Source organism: Rhinopithecus roxellana, chromosome 16, assembly GCF_007565055.1.
Source record: "Rhinopithecus roxellana isolate Shanxi Qingling chromosome 16, ASM756505v1, whole genome shotgun sequence".
Lineage (NCBI taxonomy): Eukaryota > Metazoa > Chordata > Mammalia > Primates > Cercopithecidae > Rhinopithecus > Rhinopithecus roxellana.
The window spans coordinates 55,870,631-55,894,472 of NC_044564.1; the positions used below are offsets into that span (position 1 = coordinate 55,870,631).

The 23,842-nt window shown below is 43.0% G+C and overlaps 1 protein-coding gene across 2 annotated transcripts in view; it reads left to right on the plus strand.

Moving 5' to 3' along the window:
- The window catches only part of SLC1A1 (solute carrier family 1 member 1), a 101,656-nt gene extending 83,954 nt beyond the window's left edge, over positions 1-17,702 (plus strand). For both annotated transcript variants that reach the window (XM_010389197.2, XM_030920338.1), the window contains 4 exons: positions 83-205; positions 652-846; positions 13,252-13,386; positions 15,540-17,702. In XM_010389197.2, coding sequence (XP_010387499.1) covers positions 83-205; positions 652-846; positions 13,252-13,386; positions 15,540-15,786 — 700 coding nt within the window. In that variant the 3' untranslated portion in view covers positions 15,787-17,702. The remainder of the gene's footprint in view (positions 1-82; positions 206-651; positions 847-13,251; positions 13,387-15,539) is intronic.
- The last annotated feature ends 6,140 nt before the right edge of the window (positions 17,703-23,842 follow it).

Genomic DNA, 23,842 nt, shown 5'->3' on the forward strand with positions numbered 1-23,842 from the left:
TTAAAAAGATGTTTGATAAAAGGATTCAGTGTGGGGAAGTGGTATTATCTTTGAAACTTTAATTTCTCTTTCTTGTTTACAGGCTTGCAATCCACTCCATTGTAATTCTCCCACTGATATATTTCATAGTCGTACGAAAGAACCCTTTCCAATTTGCCATGGGAATGGCCCAGGCTCTCCTGACAGCTCTCATGATCTCTTCCAGGTAATCAGAAGAGGGGTTTCTGGAAAAAGCCTCCAGACTCAACGTCATCAACTCTCACCTCACTTTACAAAACAGACTCCGGCTTACGGTTTTTGTAGCTGCCTTTGAGAAATGGCCTCCGTATTCTCTGTCCCTGGCCCTGAACACATTGCTCCACGCTGTTGCATATTTCCTGCCCTCTTAGCATGCCCTGCAGCTCAGGAAGGGGTTATGGCATAACTGGGAGCAGCGGTGGGCATAGCACCTTCTGATTCCTGGACCTGCCTAAAGGGCCAACATGCTTTGGATCCTTTATTTCATTTTGTTTTGTTGTTTTCTTTACTTTTCTTGACAAGATTACCCAAAAGGACCCTTTATTTACTTTTTGGAAGACAGGCATGTCTTCAGGCAGGGACTGAGGACCAGCATTTCTAGACCATAAGTTCCTTTCTCTTTTTATCACACAGTTCAGCAACACTGCCTGTCACCTTCCGCTGTGCTGAAGAAAAGAACCAGGTGGACAAGAGGATCACTCGATTTGTGTTACCCGTTGGTGCAACAATCAACATGGATGGGACCGCGCTCTATGAAGCAGTGGCAGCGGTGTTTATTGCACAGTTGAATGACCTGGATTTGAGCATTGGGCAGATCATCACCATCAGGTGGGGCGTGGTGTCACATTCATTGTCATCGGTGATACAGGGATTACTGCCAGTAAAAATGGTCCGTGAAGGGACACCAAGAATGTCCCAGTGATGGATTATTTTTCTTGATCTACAAAGTACCTTCCCAAGATTAAATACAACTATATCCTGGTATGCAAGATTTCTGCTTCGGGGTCTGGGTACCCAAAGCCATCACTCTGTGCTCAGTTTACTGAAGCCAGTAGGATCTAGGCACAGGCTAGCACAAAGACTCAAGGCTGAGTAAGGGCCAGTCCCTGCTTTCAAAAGATCCCTGCTAGATTGGGATGCACATATCCAAATGAATGCTGAAGACCCTGATGAGGGATATAAGAGAACTCTGTACGGTGTTCACAGAGGACTCCAGAGAGGGAAGGGATGGTTCTAGCTGGGAAGGTGAAGGATGGCTTCCCAGAGGGGAACATTTAGCTGAATCTTAAAAGAATAGGAATTTAGCAGGCAAAGGAAGAAGCTAAGAGCATCTGGGGTGGCAGAAATAGCTTGTGATGCAGCCATAGGCTAGTTACAGCATACAGATTTCTTGCTATGGCTGGCATAAAGGATACAATGTGGAGAACATAAAGGAATGAGGAGACGGGGTCATGTCATGAAAGGTTTTGTACGAGGAGTTTGTGGAAAGTTCTTAGATGCTTTGTCATATTGTGGACATATTTGCATTTTATTTATTTATTTATTTTATGCTTTGAGATGGAATTTTGCTCTGTTGCCCAGGCTGGAGTGCAGTGGCACGATCTCGGCTCACTGCAACCTCCGCCTCCTGGGTTTAAGCAATTCTCCTGCCTCAGCGTCCTGAGTAGCTGGGACTATAGACATGCACCACCACACCTGGCTAATTTTTGAATTTTTAGTAGAAATGGGTTTCACCGGGGGCGGAGCAAGATGGCCGAATAGGAACAGCTCCAGTCTCCAACTCCCAGCGCAAGCAACACAGAAGACCAGTGATTTCTGCATTTTCAACTGAGGTACTGGGGACATCTCACTAGGGAGTGCCGGATAATCGGTGCTGGTCAGCTGCTGCAGCCTGACCAGCGAGAACTGAAGTAGGGCGAGGCATCGCCTCACCTGGGAAGTGCAAGGGGGAAGGGAATCCCTTTTCCTAGCCAGGGGAACTGAGACACACAACACCTGGAAAATCGGGTAACTCCCACCCCAATACCGCGCTTTAAGCAACGGGCACACCAGAAGAATATATCCCTCACCTGGCCGGGAGGGTCCCACGCCCACGGAGCCTCCCTCATTGTTAACACAGCAGTCTGCGGCAATCTAACCGCAAGGCAGCAGCGAGGCTGGGGGAGGGGTGCCCGCCATTGCTGAGGCTTAAGTAGGTAAACAAAACCCCTGGGAAGCTCGAACTGGGTGGAGCTCACAGCAGCTCAAGGAAACCTGCCTGTCTCTATAGACTCCACCTCTGGGGGCAGGGCTCAGCTAAAAAACAACAGGGGAAGTAGCAGAGGCCTGAGCAGATGCGAACGACTCTGACAGCTTTGAAGAGAGCAGTGGATCTCCCAACACGGAGGTTGAGATCTGAGAACGGACAGACTGCCTGCTCAAGTGGGTCACTGACCCCTGAGTAGCCTAACTGAGAGACATCCCCCACTAGGGGCAGTCTCACACCCCACACCTCACAGGGTGGAGTACACCCCTGAGAGGAAGCTTCCAAAGTAAGAATCAGACAGGTACCCACGCTGGTCAGCAATGCAACCTCTGCTGCTGATACCCAGGCAAACAGGGTCTGGAGTGGACCTCAAGCAATCTCCAACAGACCTATAGCTGAGGGTCCTGACTGTCAGAAGGAAAACTATCAAACAGGAAGGACACCTATACCAAACCCCATCAGTACGTCACCATCATCAAAGACCAGAGACAGATAAAACCACAAAGATGGGGAAAAAGCAGGGCAGAAAAGCTGGAAATTCAAAAAATAAGGGGGCATCTCCCCCTGCAAAGGAACGCAGCCCATCACCAGCAACGGATCAAAGCTGGTCAGAGAATGACTTTGACGAGATGAGAGAAGAAGGCTTCAGTCCATCAAACTTCTCAGAGCTAAAGGAGGAATTACGCACCCAGCGCAAAGAAACTAAAAATCTTGAAAAAAGAGTGGAAGAATTGACAGCTAGACTAATTAATGCAGAGAAGGTCATAAACGAAATGACAGAGATGAAAAACATGACACGAGAAATACGTGACAAATCCACAAGCTTCAGTAACCAACTCGATCAACTGGAAGAAAGAGTATCAGCGATTGAGGATCAAATGAATGAAATGAAGCGAGAAGAGAAACCGAAAGAAAAAAGAAGAAAAAGAAATGAACAAAGCCTACAAGAAGTATGGGATTATGTAAAAAGACCAAATCTACGTCTGATTGGGGTGCCTGAAAGTGAGGGGGAAAATGGAACCAAGTTGGAAAACACTCTTCAGGATATCATCCAGGAGAACTTCCCCAACCTAGTAGGGCAGGCCAACATTCAAATTCAGGAAATACAGAGAACACCACAAAGATACTCCTCGAGAAGAGCAACTCCAAGACACATAATTGCCAGATTCACCAAAGTTGAAATGAAGGAAAAAATCTTAAGGGCAGCCAGAGAGAAAGGTCAGGTTACCCACAAAGGGAAGCCCATCAGACTAACAGCAGATCTCTCGGCAGAAACTCTACAAGCCAGAAGAGAGTGGGGGCCAATATTCAACGTTCTTAAAGAAAAGAATTTTCAACCCAGAATTTCATATCCAGCCAAACTAAGTTTCATAAGTGAGGGAGAAATAAAATCCTTTACAGATAAGCAAATGCTTAGAGATCTTGTCACCACCAGGCCTGCCTTACAAGAGACCCTGAAGGAAGCCCTAAACATGGAAAGGAACAACCGGTACCAGCCATCGCAAAAACATGCCAAAATGTAAAGACCATCGAGGCTAGGAAGAAACTGCATCAACTAACGAGCAAAATAACCAGTTAATATCATAATGGCAGGATCAAGTTCACACATAACAATATTAACCTTAAATGTAAATGGACTAAATGCTCCAATTAAAAGACACAGACTAGCAAACTGGATAAAGAGTCAAGACCCATCAGTCTGCTGTATTCAGGAGACCCATCTCACATGCAGAGACATACATAGGCTCAAAATAAAGGGATGGAGGAAGATCTACCAAGCAAATGGAGAACAAAAAAAAGCAGGCGTTGCAATCCTAGTCTCTGATAAAACAGACTTTAAACCATCAAAGATCAAAAGAGACAAAGAAGGCCATTACATAATGGTAAAGGGATCAATTCAACAGGAAGAGCTAACTATCCTAAATATATATGCACCCAATACAGGAGCACCCAGATTCATAAAGCAAGTCCTTAGAGACTTACAAAGAGACTTAGACTCCCATACAATAATAATGGGAGACTTCAACACTCCACTGTCAACATTAGACAGATCAACGAGACAGAAAGTTAACAAGGATATACAGGAATTGAACTCATCTCTGCACCAAGCAGACCTAACAGACATCTATAGAACTTTCCACCCCAAATCAACAGAATATACATTCTTCTCAGCACCACATCGCACTTATTCCAAAATTGACCACATAATTGGAAGTAAAGCACTCCTCAGCAAATGTAAAAGAACAGAAATTATAACAAACTGTCTCTCAGACCACAGTGCAATCAAACTAGAACTCAGGACTAAGAAACTCACTCAAAACCGCTCAACTACATGGAAACTGAACAACCTGCTCCTGAATGACTACTGGGTACATAATGAAATGAAGGCAGAAATAAAGATGTTCTTTGAAACCAGTGAGAACAAAGATACAACATACCAGAATCTCTGGGACACATTTAAAGCAGTGTGTAGAGGGAAATTTATAGCACTAAATGCCCACAAGAGAAAGCAGGAAAGATATAAAATGGACACTCCAACATCACAATTAAAAGAACTAGAGAGGCAAGAGCAAACACATTCAAAAGCTAGCAGAAGGCAAGAAATAACTAAGATCAGAGCAGAACTGAAGGAGATAGAGACACAAAAAACCCTCCAAAAAATCAATGAATCCAGGAGTTGGTTTTTTGAAAAGATCAACAAAATTGACAGACCGCTAGCAAGGCTAATAAAGAAGAAAAGAGAGAGGAATCAAATAGATGCAATAAAAAATGATAAAGGGGATATCACCACTGACCCCACAGAAATACAAACTACCATCAGAGAATACTATGAACGCCTCTACGCAAATCAACTAGAAAATCTAGAAGAAATGGATAATTTCCTGGACACTTACACTCTCCCAAGGCTAAACCAGGAAGAAGTTGAATCCCTGAATAGACCAATAGCAGGCTCTGAAATTGAGGCAACAATTAATAGCCTACCCACCAAAAAAAGTCCAGGACCAGATGGATTCACAGCTGAATTCTACCAGAGGTACAAGGAGGAGCTGGTACCATTCCTTCTGAAACTATTCCAATCAATAGAAAAAGAGGGAATCCTCCCTAACCCATTTTATGAGGCCAACATCATCCTGATACCAAAGCCTGGCAGAGACACAACAAAAAAAGAGAATTTTAGACCAATATCCCTGATGAACATCGATGCAAAAATCCTCAATAAAATACTGGCAAACCGGATTCAGCAGCACATCAAAAAGCTTATCCATCATGATCAAGTGGGCTTCATCCCTGGGATGCAAGGCTGGTTCAACATTCGCAAATCAATAAACATAATCCAGCATATAAACAGAACCAAAGTCAAGAACCACATGATTATCTCAATAGATGCAGAAAAGGCTTTTGACAAAATTCAACAGCCCTTCATGCTAAAAACGCTCAATAAATTCGGTATTGATGGAACGTACCTCAAAATAATAAGAGCTATTTATGACAAACCCACAGCTAATATCATACTGAATGGGCAAAAACTGGAAAAATTCCCTTTGAAAACTGGCACAAGACAGGGATGCCCTCTCTCACCACTCCTATTCAACATAGTGTTGGAAGTTCTGGCTAGGGCAATCAGGCAAGAGAAAGAAATCAAGGGTATTCAGTTAGGAAAAGAAGAAGTCAAATTGTCCCTGTTTGCAGATGACATGATTGCATATTTAGAAAACCCCATTGTCTCAGCCCAAAATCTCCTTAAGCTGATAAGCAACTTCAGCAAAGTCTCAGGATACAAAATTAATGTGCAAAGATCACAAGCATTCTTATACACCAGTAACAGACAAGCAGAGAGCCAATTCAGGAATGAACTTCCATTCACAATTGCTTCAAAGAGAATAAAATACCTAGGAATCCAACTTACAAGGGATGTAAAGGACCTCTTCAAGGAGAACTACAAACCACTGCTCAGTGAAATCAAAGAGGACACAAACAAATGGAAGAACATACCATGCTCATGGATAGGAAGAATCAATATCATGAAAATGGCCATACTGCCCAAGGTTATTTATAGATTCAATGCCATCCCCATCAAGCTACCAATGAGTTTCTTCACAGAATTGGAAAAAACTGCTTTAAAGTTCATATGGAACCAAAAAAGAGCCCGCATTGCCAAGACAATCCTAAGTCAAAAGGACAAAGCTGGAGGCGTCACGCTACCTGACTTCAAACTATACTACAAGGCTACAGTAACCAAAACAGCATGCTACTGGTACCAAAACAGAGATATAGACCAATGGAACAGAACAGAGTCCTCAGAAATAATACCACACATCTACAGCCATCTGATCTTTGACAAACCTGAGAGAAACAAGAAATGGGGAAAGGATTCCCTATTTAATAAATGGTGCTGGGAAAATTGGCTAGCCATAAGTAGAAAGCTGAAACTGAATCCTTTCCTTACTCCTTATACGAAGATTAATTCAAGATGGATTAGAGACTTAAATGTTAGACCTAATACCATAAAAACCCTAGAAGAAAATCTAGGTAGTACCATTCAGGACATAGGCATGGGCAAGGACTTCATGTCTAAAACACCAAAAGCAACGGCAGCAAAAGCAAAAATTGACAAATGGGATCTAATTAAACTAAAGAGCTTCCGCACAGCAAAAGAAACTACCATCAGAGTGAACAGGCAACCTACAGAATGGGAGAAAATTTTTGCAACCTACTCATCTGACAAAGGGCTAATATCCAGAATCTACAAAGAACTCAAACAAATATACAAGAAAAAAACAAACAACCCCATCAAAAAGTGGGCAAAGGATATGAACAGACATTTCTCAAAAGAAGACATTCATACAGCCAACAGACACATGAAAAAATGCTCATCATCACTGGCCATCAGAGAAATGCAAATCAAAACCACAATGAGATACCATCTCACACCAGTTAGAATGGCAATCATTAAAAAATCAGGAAACAACAGGTGTTAGAGAGGATGTGGAGAAATAGGAACACTTTTACACTGTTGGTGGGATTGTAAACTAGTTCAACCATTATGGAAAACAGTATGGCAATTCCTCAAGGATCTAGAACTAGATGTACCATATGACCCAGCCATCCCACTACTGGGTATATACCCAAAGGATTATAAATTATTCTACTACAAAGACACATGCACACGTATGTTTATTGCAGCACTATTCACAATAGCAAAGACTTGGAATCAACCCAAATGTCCATCTGTGACAGACTGGATTAAGAAAATGTGGCACATATACACCATGGAATACTATGCAGCCATAAAAAAGGATGAGTTTGCGTCCTTTGTAGGGACATGGATGCAGCTGGAAACCATCATTCTTAGCAAACTATCACAAGAAGAGAAAACCAAACACCGCATGTTCTCACTCATAGGTGGGAACTGAACAATGAGATCACTTGGACTCGGGAAGGGGAACATCACACACTGGGGCCTATCATGGGAAGGGGGGAGGGGGGAGGGATTGCATTGGGGAGTTATACATGATATAAATGATGAATTGATGGGTGCTGATGAGTTGATGGGTGCAGCACACCAACATGGCACAAATATACATATGTAATACACCTGCACGTTATGCACATGTACCCTAGAACTTAAAGTATAATAAAAAAATGAAAAAAAAAAAAAAAAAGAAATGGGTTTCACCATGTTGGCCAGGCTGGTCTTGAACTCCTGACCTCAGGTGATCCGCCCACCTCAGGCTCCCAAAGTGCTGGGATTATAGGTGTGAGCCACCACACCTGGCAGATTTGCCTTTTACAATGATAACTGGCAATATGGCAGATGTATTGGATGGCAGCAGGGACCAAATCTAGGAAACCAGTTAGGAGACCATTGCAAAAGTCCAGGCAGGGTATTAGAAGGCACTGACACTGAGGTTGGAGAAGAGCTAACGAATTGAAGAAGCATCAGCTGGATTCAGGGTGAAAAGCAAGGGAATGCTAGGATGAATCCCAGGATTGGTAGATGATTCTAAATTGGTGGGTGGGGCTCACCAGAACAGGAACTAGTGTAAGGGAAGCACATATAGGTGGGAAAGATAGTTAATACTTTTTGACACATTGAATTTGAAATGCCTTTAAGACTTCTAGGTGGACACCTGCAATGAGAAATACAGGTCTGGCTGAAGATACAGACATCAGGGACATGAGCTTAATGATGGTCTTCAAATGTATGAGTCACAAGTTATTGCTTGTATTGGAATCGTAGCTACATCGTGATTAGCTGTGATCTTGGGCAAGTGACTTGAATTTTTAAGCTCCTGTTTTCTCATCTGTAAAATGAGTAATAGTACCTACAACTTATTCAAGTAGTGGCAATTAAGATGCATATAAAATGCTTATAACTGTGCCTATGTAGTGAGCACTCAGTGAATGTCGAAAATGGATGACATGACGTAGGGAGAGTTTGTAGAGAAGAGAAGGAGATTAAGGACGGAGGCTTGGAAAATCCTAATACTAGAAGCAGGTAGAGAAGGGAAAACCCAAGAGGCAGAGGGAGAAGGAGGACAGAGAGATGGGAGGGAAGCCAGTAAACCTTGGTATCATGGAAACCTAGAAAAGAGAGATTTTCAAGGGTGAAATGGTCCACAGAGTCAGATGCTGCAGAGAATTCTAATGAAATGAGGATAGAAATTGTCTGCCCAAGTAGATGGTAGAACTGTCATAAGTAGATTTTGCCAGATTTGTTTCTCTAGGACAGCACTGTTTAATACAGTAACCACTAGCCATGTGGCCCACTGAATTGGATAGCACAGACATAGAATAGTTTCATCATTGCAGAAAGTTATTTTGGATAGTGCTATGTTAGAGTAATAGGCTGGGATTAGAATTAACCTGAAGACTTTAGTTCAGTTTAGAATGAAAGTTTAAGACCAAACTGGTCCCTAGGCCTGCTCAAGGTTGAATCTGAACTTTTTAGAGTTAATTCATTCTTGTGTCCCCAGCCTAAACACAAATTCTAGGCATAAAATCAGAGTTTGTTAACTAAGAATGTTCTAACACAATGCATTTTTTAAATCCTCCCCACCCCTAAATCACAAAGTATTTCTGTTGGCTGAAGACAAGTGCAAAATACACCATTTGGCACACCAGCTGGAGAACTATCCCAATGCCGTGTAATCTATAAAAAAGTGTTAGTGGCTAAAGAAGCCTGTGCCAAAGAGATTGAGTAAAGTCATATAATTATAACAGCAGAGAGTATGTCAAAATTGAAACCTTGAGTCATGCCTGAGAAAGTTTCTGCTCCACAACCACCCCTGTGATTCCAACAGTTGTTACTTCTACATTTCCAAGGGTTTTTTTTCCCACTTCCCTCACCCTGGCATGTGGAACCCAGTCTTCACTGAACTGATTTCCAAGGAGTGGTTTATGAGGTGCCAATTCTTTTGTGTATTTGCCACTTTATGATGAAATCCCTCCCTCTTTTTTGTTTATAAGTTTTCTAGATCTTTCTAATCATTTTTTAACCTCACTGCCAGAGAAATGAACTCTGGGCCTAGAGGCTAGTCAATTCACATTAAAGCCTCCCCCCTACTCTCTGGTGTGTTCTTAAATCAGATTTGCTGATAACTACTGGCCCAGAACCAATAACAACTGTGAGACCCAAAGTAATCGTTGGCTTAAAATTTAAAATCCTCACTGGCTCTACATGGGAAATAATAAAAGTTGGTTTTACTTGACAGTTACCGTTATAGTTCATGTGACTAATGGTTAAAGAGATTTTTAGACCCAAAGTATATTTCTGTGGACTGGATGTCAAAGAAACATAGGTACCATCTACCCAAAACATACCCTTTTGTGGCTTTATCATAATACGCAAAGGTTATAACTGATTGAAAATTGGTGTGAGTACACGTGTCAAAATGAAAAAAAAAAAAAGGATAAATTGTCTTATAAAAAATAATTAGGGCCAGAAGCGGTGGCTCACACCTGTAATCCCAGCACTTTAGGAGACCTAAGCGGGTGAATCGGTTGAGTCCAGGAGTTCAAGAGCAGCCTGGGAAACATGGTAAAACCCCATATTTAGCAAAAATATTCTAAAAAGAAAAATTAGCCAGGTATGGTGGCATGTGCCTGTAGTTCCAGCTACTCAGGAGGCTGAAGTGGGTGGACTGCTTGAGCCCAGGAGGCAGAGGCTGCAGTGAACTGAGATGGCACCACTGTACTCTAGCTTAGGCAACAAAGTGAGATTCCATGTCAAAAAAAAAAAAGAAAAGAAAAAGAAAAAAGAAAGAAAAGTAAAGCTAATTATACAGCAGGGCGCAGAGGCTCACATCTGTAATACCAGCACTTTAAGAGGCCAAGACAGGCAGATCACTTTAGCCCAGGAGTTCGAGACCAGCCTGAGCAACACGGCGAAGCCCCACATCTCTACAAAAAATGCAAAAATTAGCCAGGTGCTGTGGAGCGCACCTGTGGTCCCAGCAACTCAGGAGGCTGAGGCAAGAAGATCACTTGAGCCCAAAAGGTGGAGGCTGCAGTGAGCTGTGATCATGCCACTGTACTCCAGCCTGGGCGACAGAGTGAGACCTTGTCTCTGGCGGCGGGGGGGGGGGGGGGGGGGGGGGGGGGAATATATATATATATATAATAAAGAAGAAAGATAATTATAGGATTTGGGGCCTAGAAAGAGCAGAGAGGAAAAAAGGTAGCAGTAGTAATAGTAGTAGTAGTTGTTGTTGTAATAGTTGCTGTTCTGGTTGCTGCAGTAGCAGTAGTAATAATACCAGTGGTGGCAGCGACAATAGCAATAGAAGAAGCATTAGCAGCAACTACTGCTGTTGCAAAAGTAGCAGCAGAAATGGCACATTTTTAATCTTTTTATTTGTTTGTTTTTTGTTTTACTTTAAGCTCTGGGATACATGTGCAGAACATGCAGGTTTGTTACATAGCTACACATGTGGAAATGGCATGTTTTTAAGCATCTACAAGTGTTATACCAGATGCCTTACATGTATTAACCTCATTTAATCTTCCCAGCAGCTTGCAGTAGACATACTGTCCCCATCTTACAGGCAAGGAATTGAGATTCAGAGAAGTAACTTGCCTAAAGAAATGCCATCAGTGAAATGGTAGAGCCCAAAGTATATCACCCAGGTCTGTCTGACACTAAAACCTGTGTTCCCTCCAAGTCACAACCCATCCTTCAACCCGTTTAGAGAGCCGAGTCCAATGGCTGGTCCTAAAACTAGGCCTCAGTGTGAGGAAAGAACTTTGTGCCACTGATATTTATGTTTTCTTTGTGGAAATCCTCTAACTCAAAGTAGAATATGTTCATGCAGCAGGAGTAGGTTTTCATATTATTTTCTCCCATCTGAAGGTTCATAGTTCCGACTTTCAGACCAATGCCAGTCAAACAGCCGTAGTCTAGTAAGCAAGGTCAAGGCTCAAGGACAGAGTTTTCTTGGACTAAATGAATTTTGAGTTTCAAGCCCAGCCTCAGGCTATAGCAACATGGATAACTGTGACATCTCAGGGTTTCCAACAGGGATCAGCTGACATGGACACAAATCACTTCTGACAAAGAAAACCTGTTGATGCATTCCATTTAAAGTTTTTTCAACCAGCATTAAAATAAGCTTCGGCTTTCCAAAGAGTGATTATGTCAGAAGAGATCCAAAGGGTTATAGAGGCCAGAAACCTGTGAGACTGAGGCCTGAAACCTTTAGAGTAATTGGTACAGCCCCAGAAATCTCTAATTTACTGTAATTTGGTGGTCAAAACCACTGAATGAAAATACACTTGTCAAAAAACTCTGGCCTGTGTTTGTACCCTCAAATGCTTTCTGCAACACCTCAGTAGGCAGATGAATGGGCAGTAGAATCACCTTCCTAAGAACTCTAAGACTTTTTTAGCCCCAAAGCATATGAATTTGTGGATAGAATCAGGGATTCTTCCAGTTTAAATTGGCAATTTTTACATTTTCACCTTTCAACCCAGTGGCACCTGGGCAGCAGTTCAGGCCTTGGCCCAAGGGCAAGGATTTGTCTCCAGAAAGCATCGTGGGTGTGGTCTCAAGCTTATCTAAATCAAGGGACTTTTCAGGGAAGGGTGAGCCCTTGTTTCCTTCAGAATGATCCAATTAAAATAAGGAAGACGTTGCTGATAAAGAGACTGCACATTACAAAGAGAAAAATCCCTACTCCCTCACCTGATCTTATCAAGAGGAATCTTTTTAAATACCTGGTAATAAAGTTCACCTGGCTGTGTCTCCTGGCTTCCAGATCTTTCTTTCCCACAAAGTACATCTACTGGCAAAAAGGAGCAGTCAGGAGTAAATGCTTGCATCTTGGACAGGATCAGCTCTTTCTCAATCCAGTGCCCTAAAGAGCAGTTCCCAGAGGTAAAGAGTCCTGTGATGTCAAGAGAGTGCATAAGGCCTGCTTAACCATTGTCTCATTCCTTTGCCTTCACCTGAAATGCCATTGTCCATCTGCCCCTACAGCTATCCCTCTGTCCATTCTTCAGGGCAATTTAAATTCCTGCCATATATTAGGTGCTCCGTAAATTATTGGGTGGTGAGTAGATGGAAGAAGGGTGTAGGAAGACAGGTGCAGAGGTACCTGGCACTTATTTAGGATAAGTGTATGTATACATAGATGAGTACACAAAGCCTTCTATTAACACCCCATTTAGTAAACTCCTGCTTTCCTCTTGAGTATCTCTCTTGCTCATTTTTTGGTGCCACTTATGCAGTTCTTCCTTGCATTAGAGTGATGTGCCACATCTCTCTCTACAAGGAGATGGCATCATACCCCGCCCAGCCCCCCTCCCCCTGCAGCTCTAATCCTGTAATGAGGCAGAGTTGGGGCTCAGCAGGTCACAGATTCTAACTGCCCAATTTAGGGACACAGCAGTAATAGCCATCGTGACTAAGCGGGACAAACCATTTCAGGCCAGGGCTTTAACGGGAGAGGTAATTGTCTAACTCCTTTCCTGCTGGTATGTTTCTGCAGTATCACGGCCACAGCTGCCAGCATCGGAGCTGCTGGTGTGCCCCAGGCTGGCCTGGTGACCATGGTGATTGTGCTGAGTGCCGTGGGCCTGCCCGCCGAGGATGTCACCCTGATCATTGCTGTCGACTGGCTCCTGTGAGTTGGAATAAATGCACTGCCTCAGCCGGATGTGCAGGCGGGCTTCCCAGCCTCACGGGCTCTGCAGTCTGTCATCATTCTCTCCTCAGATTGCCTAATGAGCCACCTGTTGCTGCTTTAATTTTCCTCTGACCAGGCCATCTGATAATGTGCTTAAAAATTAACTCCTCATAACGTGGAGTAGTGATTTTAAAAAGCCAGTGAGCTCCATTAGCTCATTATACCTGGTAATGCTCAAGGTTAGGAGCTGGGTGTGGGACAAAGATAAACACAGAACAACAAGGTGAGAAGCCAGGCAGGGCCTCTGAGCCATCCTGCCCTATCCCAGCCCCGGTTCAGCATCATAGGCTCAGAACCACCTACTTCAAAATCAGTCCATCTTCCTAAGCATCTTCCGAACCATCAGGGACAGTGGCACGAGCACTTGGGTTTGCATCTCCATCCTGTGTCTTACCAGCTTCTTGACCTTGAGCAAGTTCCTTGACCTCGAGCAAGTTCCGTAACCTGAGGCCCAGTTGTATAATCTGTGAGATGGGAAAAAATCTGCCTATCTCATTGGGTTGTTTTAAGGACTGCGTGAGCTTATGTGAGTAGAGTGTCTAGAACAGTATCTGGCAGCCCATACATGCTCAATAAATGGCAAGTTTCATTGTTATGATTAGAATGAGTTGGACCATTCAGGCCTCAATCAACAACACTTTCTCTCTCTCTCTCTCTCTCTCACACACACACACACACACACACACACACAGAATATAGCAGAACATCTGCGTGAGAACGTACCTTCAGTGACCCTCAAGGTTAAAGTCAGAACCAGCTTGGCTCCTAGCTTTACCCTTGATGCCCACTTCTGTGCATGGGTCTTGCAGCATCTAGGTCTGGCTCTGTCCCCTGGCATTGCAGGTAAGTATCACTCCACATGGGGCCTTTGCTCAGAACCAGCTCAGGCTCACTGGGGAGTACAGTGCAATGTACTGTAGTTTGCAGGTGACAGATGAGATGGAAAGGGAAGCAGAGACATCCTATGTGGGCTTGAAAACACAGATTCACATTTCAGATGGCAAAGCCCCTGCACCTGGCTTGGAAGCTGTGTCATGGGTAAGGGGGTCCTCAGTAGCTAACTGGGCTATAGGCCCAAATGAGGTGGCACCCTTCTTGCAAAGATATCCTAGCATTGAGGCAAGATTTGGTTCTTTCTAGTGATGATGGTGGACTTGCACTTTTCTCCTTTCCCTGAGTCTTCCTAGAACCAGTTACCTTCACTGCCAAGATACCCGGATGAGTCAGAGGTCCAATTGGAGGTATGGGATAAAAAGACACTAGGTCCAGTTCAATCCCTGGACTTGTTCTAAATAACAGAAGGGCATCCAGGGTGGCCATGTGTAAGCGTTGTCAGCCTTTTCTGTTCTGCAGGTGTAGTTTTCACAAGATTCCCCCTGCATGCAGTTGCTATCAACAAAGCACCAGTATCAAAATGGATCCTCTCCTCTGCAGTGTGCCTTCTCTACCTGTCTTCCTGTCACCGGTCTCTTCCCCAGGCTCTCTGGGAGTTAAGACTGGATGAGGGTGGCTCACAGAGAAATCCATTCCTGGGCTGACCTGTGTCTTCTGACCCCGTGCTCTGCGCCGTGCCTCCTGGTTTGCTCATAAGTAGAGTGACCTAGATTGGTAAATAAACAAGTACACCATGGACCTGAACAAACACACACATACCCCCCATGCACATGGTACATACACCACCCACAAAACACCCAAGTTCTCTGACCTTTGCCCAAAGACAGCCCACAATGGCATTTGCATCGAATCTAGAAAACCACAAGACAGAGGTTAGGGCTGAAAAACTTACTGAATTCTGAACCTCCCTCAGTCCCCCCAGAAAATATCTGGAATGACTCTATTCATGTTTCTTTGGGAGAAGAGGAGGGAATTTAGGGAGACTTAGGGGAATCATTGCTACTTTGGGAGAGCTCATGCTGTGTCTTTATGAACAACCCCAGGCCTGTGAGGAGCCTTCAGTCGGTCAGTCATAAGGACAGCACTTTCTGGATTTACTTAAATCTAAACTGAACATGTCGGGTCCTTGCATCTCTCCGATGATGAAGGAAAATGAAATCTGGGCCTCCTGTCTGACTCCTCCCATCTCTCCCCAGGGACCGGTTCAGGACCATGGTCAACGTCCTTGGCGATGCTTTTGGGACAGGCATCGTGGAAAAGCTCTCCAAGAAGGAGCTGGAGCAGATGGATGTTTCATCTGAAGTCAACATTGTGAATCCCTTTGCCTTGGAATCCACAATCCTTGACAACGAAGACTCAGATACCAAGAAGTCTTATGTCAATGGAGGCTTTGCAGTAGACAAGTCTGACACCATCTCATTCACCCAGACCTCACAGTTCTAGGGCCCCTGGCTGCAGATAACTGAAAACAAGGAAGGACATTTCCATGAGAGTCATCTCAAACACTGGTTAAGGAAAAGAAAAACGCTAATGGCCAGGTGTTCATTTAATTTGATATACAGACCTCCAGATTATTTTCTATATTTGGATTCACAGCCTTTGCTCTCCAGGTTTTGGGATTTGAGTGTGGGGTAAGATGAAGGGAAATCGATTAAAAGGAAAGTTCTATTATCTGAGTTTTAGAAATTCTATAAGAGACAAAGTTTGGAAGTACATAAAGTAATAACTATTAGAATTAGGTAATGGATATGAAAGAGAAAATGCTTTCTCATGCATAGACAAGTGTTTTGGGTTTTTAAACAAATATTCTGTCATTGGTTACAAATGTTTACTCAGGCTTTCTATTGGCATGAATTTCCTTTGACCTTTCACTTTTTTATAAATTATAATGCATCTCAACCACCTCTCCCCAGTTAATGTGCCAAAATGTCCATTTTTAACTTATCTCCAGCCAATTTCAAAGAAAACAGACCAGCATAGTTCTGCAATAAGTTTTAAGATGGGCACAGGGTTTGGAAGAAAGGGAGAAGGATTCTTTTTTTAATGTACTGTATTGGGATGCTGGTAACTATTAACCCAGTGTTCAGCGTAAAGCTATATATATATATATGTATATATGTATATATTTATTATTTTCATATAATTTGCCAGACAGAGATCAGAACTGAACTGTCAATGTGAAATAAAGCGTTCTCCTTGTACTTGAATAATAACCACAATTCCAACCCAGGTCTGCTTTGGGGCTTATCAGAACTCCTTTCTCAGGAGCACTAGAATGAGAAATCATGTTGTTTGATAGTTTTACATCTGTATATCAGCCTAAAGCAGAGATGTACTATGGTGATACTCCAAGGTGGCAGAGCCATTCATTTACAACTTCCAGATTTGAGCTGCCTCGAGGCAATCCATATTAGCTCTGCATAAGATTATATACAAAGCTGTCACTCACAAAAGGCTGGATGTGCTTTCATCCAACTGGAAGGCTTTATTCTTCCAAGTTCATTCATACTCAAAGAGGCCAGTACTTTGCCATCCTTGCACTTCTGTTATCAGGGCCCAAATAATGGCAGCAAGCTACCAACTAAGTTGTATTTTAATAAAGATTCCATGGGTTGAACAAGCCACATTGCAGAAAAAGAGCTGCCCCTAACCTGGGTTCTTGCAGAGTAAATCCCACGACATAAACTGATACCAGTGGTTCGGGGGAAATAGTTCCATTCTATGACACTCGTCTCCTCCTCCAGGGAGGACTGTTCTAACTAGTAATCTTGGCCCTATTCATTACATCCTCTGCTTGTCATTCTGCTAATTTATGAAGATAGTTTATTAAAGTCTGTGCTTCAGTTCTCATCTTGTAAATAATGCTTAACATAAACTTGTACTTACACTGAGATCCAAAATAGTCATGTTTCTGCAGTATTGTGTAGCCAACTTAAACCTGTGCTTTCATGTTTAAGAAATGAGAAATTGTGCCAAAGATAGCAGAAGAGTAAATAAGTGCTCAGTATTGACCACCTACATCTGAAATCTATAACATAATGATACTGAATTGTTATGTAAACATCATAAATAGTAAATAATGATTCAATGTGAATTTTAAAATGCAAATATTGCTATTGTTTATAGGAAATAAATCTAAATGTAAATGAAATTGAATCAGTAATTTCTCTTGGCCTAAATGGTTCTACCCCTTACTAGGATGCCCCAATTAGTGGCACTAGAGTTGGCAGAGCTGTTCATGAGCTGCGAGTTATCATTTTGGAATCAGTTTGTAACCAGCCTCTTAACACATTGCTGTTAACTCATAAAAGAGAACAATGTTCCATTTCAGTCTCAATAAACACTTCCCTCATTCTTTCCCCCCTGCCTTTTTCTTCTTGTTATCTGTTGTTTTAACTTACTTGGATGGGTGTGGAAAGGCAGAGATATGATTAGTTGAATTAGATTTTACACAGTTTTTTGTTTGTTTGTTTTTTGAGATATAATCTCGCTCTGTCACCCAGGTTGGAGTGCAGTGGCATGATCTCAGGTCACTGCAGCCTCCTCCTACTGGGCTCAAACCTCAGCCTCCTGAGTAGGTGGAACTACAGGCACACACCATTACTCCAGCTAATTTTTCTATTTTTTGTAGAAACAGGGTCTCAATATGCTGCCCACACTTGTCTTGAACTCCTGGCCTCAAGTGATTCCCCTGCCTCACCCCCACAAAGTGCTAGGATTACAAGTGTGAGCTAGTGTGCCTAGCTGGATTATTGTTTTTAAAACTTTTTACCCCAAGAATGAAAAAGTGAGGCTTGAGGAAAGATAATCCGATTGTTCATGTTAGCCAATGGGATTACAAGGCGGAAATACAGTGCCATTATGAACAGCTTCATGCATATTTTGTGGCGAAGATGAAAGTAGGATTTTGTTAGAAGTTACTACAGTAAGAGATAGTCGGCTGAATGCAGTGGCTTACCCCTATAATCCCAGCACTTTGGGAGGCCGAGGCAGGCAGATTGCTTGAGGCCAGAAATTCAAGACCAGCATGGGCAACACAGAAAGACCCCGTCTCTACAAAAATATACAAAAATTAGCCAGGAGTGGTGGTGTGTGCCTGTAGTCCCAACTACTCAGTAGGCTTAGGTGGGAGGATCACCTGAGCCTGGGGAAGTTGAGGCTGCAGTGAGCTGTGATAGCACCACTGCACTCCAGTCTGAGTGACAGAGACCCTATATTTAAAAACAACAACAAAAAAGTCTTACCTCTCAATATGATGGTGGCTTGGTTTCACTAAAGGACCAATCCTGCCCTCTGAAGTAAGATTACAAGCTACAAATGGCTGTGTTCAGAGTGATCTCTGATGGGATGGTGCAGTCCTGCCTGGAATACCTCAGACATGAGGGGATCCTGCAGGGGGCAATGGACTTACTTGCTGTGACAGACAACAAAGGAATGAACAGCTCCCTGTTTCCCACTGAGAGGATCCTATCTCCTCAGAAAAATACCTATCGCTACCTGGCCAATGGAATACTGGGTAGTTTCCTTTGTGTACAACGTGGGAGAAAATACTCAACAACACAATTCCTTAGAAAAAGATATTTTTTTGGAAGAGCTGGTGCCCCTGGGTCTCCATGTGATTTTACTCATGAATAGAGAAATGATGTTATCAGCTGATGAATGACTTTATTCTTCCAGCAAATCTTTATTAGTCCAGTGGGTACAAGGCCCTTTATTAAAGCACACCCCGATTCTTAGAAGAGCCATGGGAAGTGTGCTTGGCTTATACTCACGCAGTAGGCCGGCTGCAGTGTTTGCTTTGCAGGGGCTCAAGAATCTTCCCTCCTGGAACAGGAGACAGGAAGTGACCCTTCGGAGCCTTGGAAGGCTGCTAGAAGCTTCTATGCAACAGGATTGATATTCTGTATTCCCCAACTGCCCAGCAAGGGACTATGGAATACAATGAGTGGGCACACAGCTCTGATTCCTTACCAGCTTTGTGTCCCTTGCCAACAACCTAAGCCTTGGTTTCCTCTTCCATGAAATAGGAATAAAATTTCTTTCCTCACGGGACTGCTTTCAGTGGTCAATGAGAAAATGCATGTAGGAAAGACTCTGTTACAGACTGTGTCTAATAAATGCTAGTATCTCTTCTCCCCACCCCTGCTTCTGGGAAAAAACTACACCCTTCTCCTTCCCCCATTTATTACATGGGTAATCCATAGAGATGCAATTGCTCTTCCAGTGTTTTAGGATCCGTGTCCCTGATGTGGTGAAGGAATGAAGCTCCTACCACTTGGTGCTGGCTGAGTTCTCAGAGCAAACAGTATACCCAACCTAGTGAGACTTCGTAAACAGCCCCCATTCTATAAAGGAGAAACTCTTCCAGAAATGGGACATTTTAATCTAAAGAGTAGCAAACTGAAATTTTTCCTATAAAGTGTCATGTAGGAGATAAACAAAAAATAAGTGTTCGCAGTCATTTCCTATGCCCTGAGACACAGACAGGGATTTGAGATGCTTGGGCTGTGTGAAGCTGAGATGTACCTTCACATAACACCCCTTCATACATCCTGAAAATGAGAGTCCAGCATGAAGTTCACTTTTGCAGTCAGCCTATAAATCTTGTGTGACTATTCAAAAACAGTCTCCTCACCTGATAGAAGCAGGGCCCTACCTGGAGCTTTTTAATATACCCTGTGGGAGGAAATGTACCTCTCTGCAATCCTAGGTTTTTAAAGTGAAAGCCAGATAATATAAAGAAGAAGAAGCAGGCCTTGTTAAATTAGCTTTGGGAACTATATATTTATATATTTTGAGACAGAGTCTCACTCTGTCACCGAGGCTGGAGTGCAGTGCTGCGATCTTGGTTCACTGCAACCTCTGCCTCCTAGGTTCAAGTGATTCTCCTGCCTCAGGCTTCCAAGTAGCTGGGATTACAGGCGTGCACCACCATGCCCAGCTAATTTTTGTATTTTTGGTAGAGACAGGGTTTCGCCATGTTGGCCAGGCTGGTCTCAAACTCCTGACCTCAGGTGATCTGCCTGCCTCGGCCTCCCAAAGTGCTGGGATTACAGGCGTGAGCCACCGTGCCTGGCTGGGAACAACACATTGACCTGTATATGGAATTGGGTGAGTGTACCTAAGTGTATAAAGTTATCCATCAGGGATGGAAATGATCGGGACATTTCTCAATGGCCTAGGCTGCATGCACAGTGCCACAAAACTCCTAAGCAAGCAGTGAAATCTAACCACACAGTTGACGTCCCATTTCTTCCCTCACTGGGGCAAACCACTGTCATGTGTGATTTGGAAGGTGTCTCTCCAGAATTAGGGTGACACTTACGGTTTCATCTACAAATCTCCACTTGGCCTGCCACACCAAGTTCAAAACAGTTATGAATAAACCCCCAAAAGACAAGATAAACATTTACATTCCTTTGATTATTCTGGCTGGAGAAAATAAGAAAGGAATACCATTGCCTCTTCTAGGGAAATTCCACTGGTTTCTAGAAGGCCCCGGCAGCGTGCAGCTCGGAAGCTCTAGTCCCATGGGGACAACTCCAGGATATTACCTAGAGAGAAACTTGCCTCACAAAAGTACTGTTTATCAAAAAATGGAGGGAGGCAAATAACCCTGGAACTAAATGCAGAATCAACTAAACTGAGCAGTAGTGTCTGGATGCCTGTCCCCCATTTTCCCTCCAAGAAGCTGCCTTTTCCTCTCAGACTGCAGGCTCTGATAGCTGCCATTCCTACATAACGCAGGAAAGTCATTACCAAGGCTTCAGGGCACTTCAGGGAATGTGATGCAGAGTTGCATCATCTGAGCATTTCAGGGTCAAGGGGAAGGTGCAAGAGGTCTGGAGATATAACACCAGCCAGGATTTGCTTTGTCTTTGTCTGTGCCCCATAGAAAGTTACCTTTTCCAAGTTGAAGGTAAGACAGATTGAAATGACTTCAGTCATCTTGGGAGGGCAGTCGCTGGAGAAAGGTACTACTCCTTCCAGTTTATGAGCATGCCTTCACAAAGAGCTCAAGGCATGCACATTTTAAAGATGACTTTGATCCTCCTCCAAGCATTCAAACATAACTTTTATTTAAAGAGCCCTTGTGTTGTGTTTCCAAGGTTATTAGCTTAGCTTGGCAAGAATAACAAAAGGCCAGCCAAAAGGCCTTTCTGAGCCAAGCGCTTAAAAAAAATTATAAAGGTTCTCCAAAATGAATCCGAGGTTATCCTGTCCAGGTCTTTAGGAAACTAGGCAAGTCTGACAGATGTCAGAGAAGTGCTACTGTATAAATTCATGTGATAAAAGAAGGCAATACCAGTCGGCGATGGAGGGACACTGGCTGATTCATCCTCAACACCTGCTTCTGTCTTCCCAGCATGCCAGGTTGGCTTTACCTCTCAGGTACTTTGGAGCTAATCCTCCCATTTCCTATTTTAGCCAGAAAGGTTAAGGTAGAAAGAATGTGTCAATTCCACATGAATCACAAACCCAAGGCTCTCTGCTCCATCAGAAGAGGACAGTTAAGTTAGAAAAACATGCCACAGAAGTTGATGAAAAAATTAGACATGCAAACAATGCTGACTCAGCCTGCAAGGATATTTAGTCTGCTTTTCTTGCCACTAAGAAAATGTTTGCTTCTACATCAATCCAGGCAGTCACTACCCTATTTTTGGGCATCATTATCCTTCCTAGAGATGACACTCTAAGGCAAATCAAGGTCCAGTTTCTTTTAAGGTGCTGACCTAACAGCTGCAGGTATCCCCTGAGATTCCTCCCTGCCAGGATGAGTGCCCAAGCAAGTGGGATGTCCTGAGCCCAGAAGAAAAAACAGCAACAACAAGCCGAGCACAGTGGCTCAGGCCTATAATTCCAGTACTTTGGGAGGCTGAGGCGGGTGGATCACCTGAGGTCAGGAGTTTGAGATCAGCCTGGCCAACACGATGAAACCCCATCTCTACTAAAAATACAAAAATTAGCCAGGTGTAGTGGCACATGCCTGTAGTTCCAGCTACTTGGGAGGCTGAGGCAGGAGAATGGCTTGAACCCTAGAGGCGGAGTTTATAGTGAGCTGAGATCACGCCACTGCACTCCAGCCTGGGTGACAGAGCGAGATTCCATCTCAAAAAAAAAAAAAAAAAGACACAGAGGAAGAACATTTTTATTTACTCAGCAAATGTTGGCACTACAATTACTATGCGGCAAGCAGTGTTCTTACCACTTAAATATGAATTTATTTAATTTCATAACAGCATCATAAAGTGGGTACTATTATTACCCCCTTTCTACAAATGAAGAAACTAGCACAAAACATTAAGCAACTTCCCCAAAGACCACACAACAAATAGATGGCTCAGCCATTTGGCTGCAGTGTCACTGTTCTTCACCAGGCATTATAAGGCAGAGAGTGCCAGGACTACTAGAATATTAATTATAACTCAAGTCTGGGGTGGTCTAAATGTTCAAAGCAGATAAGAATCATTGGCTAGATCTACTGCATAGCATAGTAGCTATACTTAATACTGCATTGTATACTTACAAATTTGCTAATATAGTAGCTCTTACATTGTGTTCTTATCATACCCCCCAAAATAATTAATTAATAAAGAAGGTGAGAGGAAACTTTTGAAGATGATAGGTTTATGGCATGGACTTTGGTGATGGTTTCACAACTCACCAAGTTGTACATGTTAAATATGTACACCTTTAGTATGCCAATCATACCTGAATAAAGTGGTTTAAGAAAAAACGAATATAAAAAAACTGCTAATACCAAGTGCTAATTATGTGCTGCCATTGTACTAAATACTTTACATGCATAGTCTCACGCATTCTTCTTAACACTTCTATTAGGCAGGTCATATTACTGTCTGTTTCCCAGTTGAGGAAACTGTGGCTTAGGGAGGTTAAGTAATTTGCCCAAGTTCACAGAGCTGGGACTCACATGATTCCGAGTCTTTTCCTAACTATTAAGATATAGTGCTTCAAAATGCCTAAAAAGTAAGAGGAAATGCATGACAGTATCCAATCATCACCTCTTTACAAGCTGTTTATCTTTTGTAATCATAACATTTTATTTGATACAACCAAATTTGCTCCCTCAAATTGCCTGTTTGTTTTCTCATTGTAGCAAAAATTAATTTTAAATATGTCTAGATTATCTCCCACCTCATCTAGCTGCCCAGCCTCACCCCCTTTATGGTATACAATATCATTGTATCCCTCCCTCATATCACCTTTAAATGTTTCACTCAAATCCTAACTCTCCCCAAAACCCCTTTCTTTTCCAAAACCAGGGATGGGGAGTTGTCAGAATAAAAACTGAAACCCTATTTCTCTTTTCCTTTTCTTGCAAAATTTTAGGGGCTGCTTTTTGTTCTTTATGCTGTGACTCCATTTCCTCCCCACTCACAAACACCTAATCCCCTACAGTCGGGCTTCCACAGCACTCCTGAAACTCCGAGGTCATCGATGCCCTGCTCATGAAATCCAAAAGACATTTTCTCAGTCG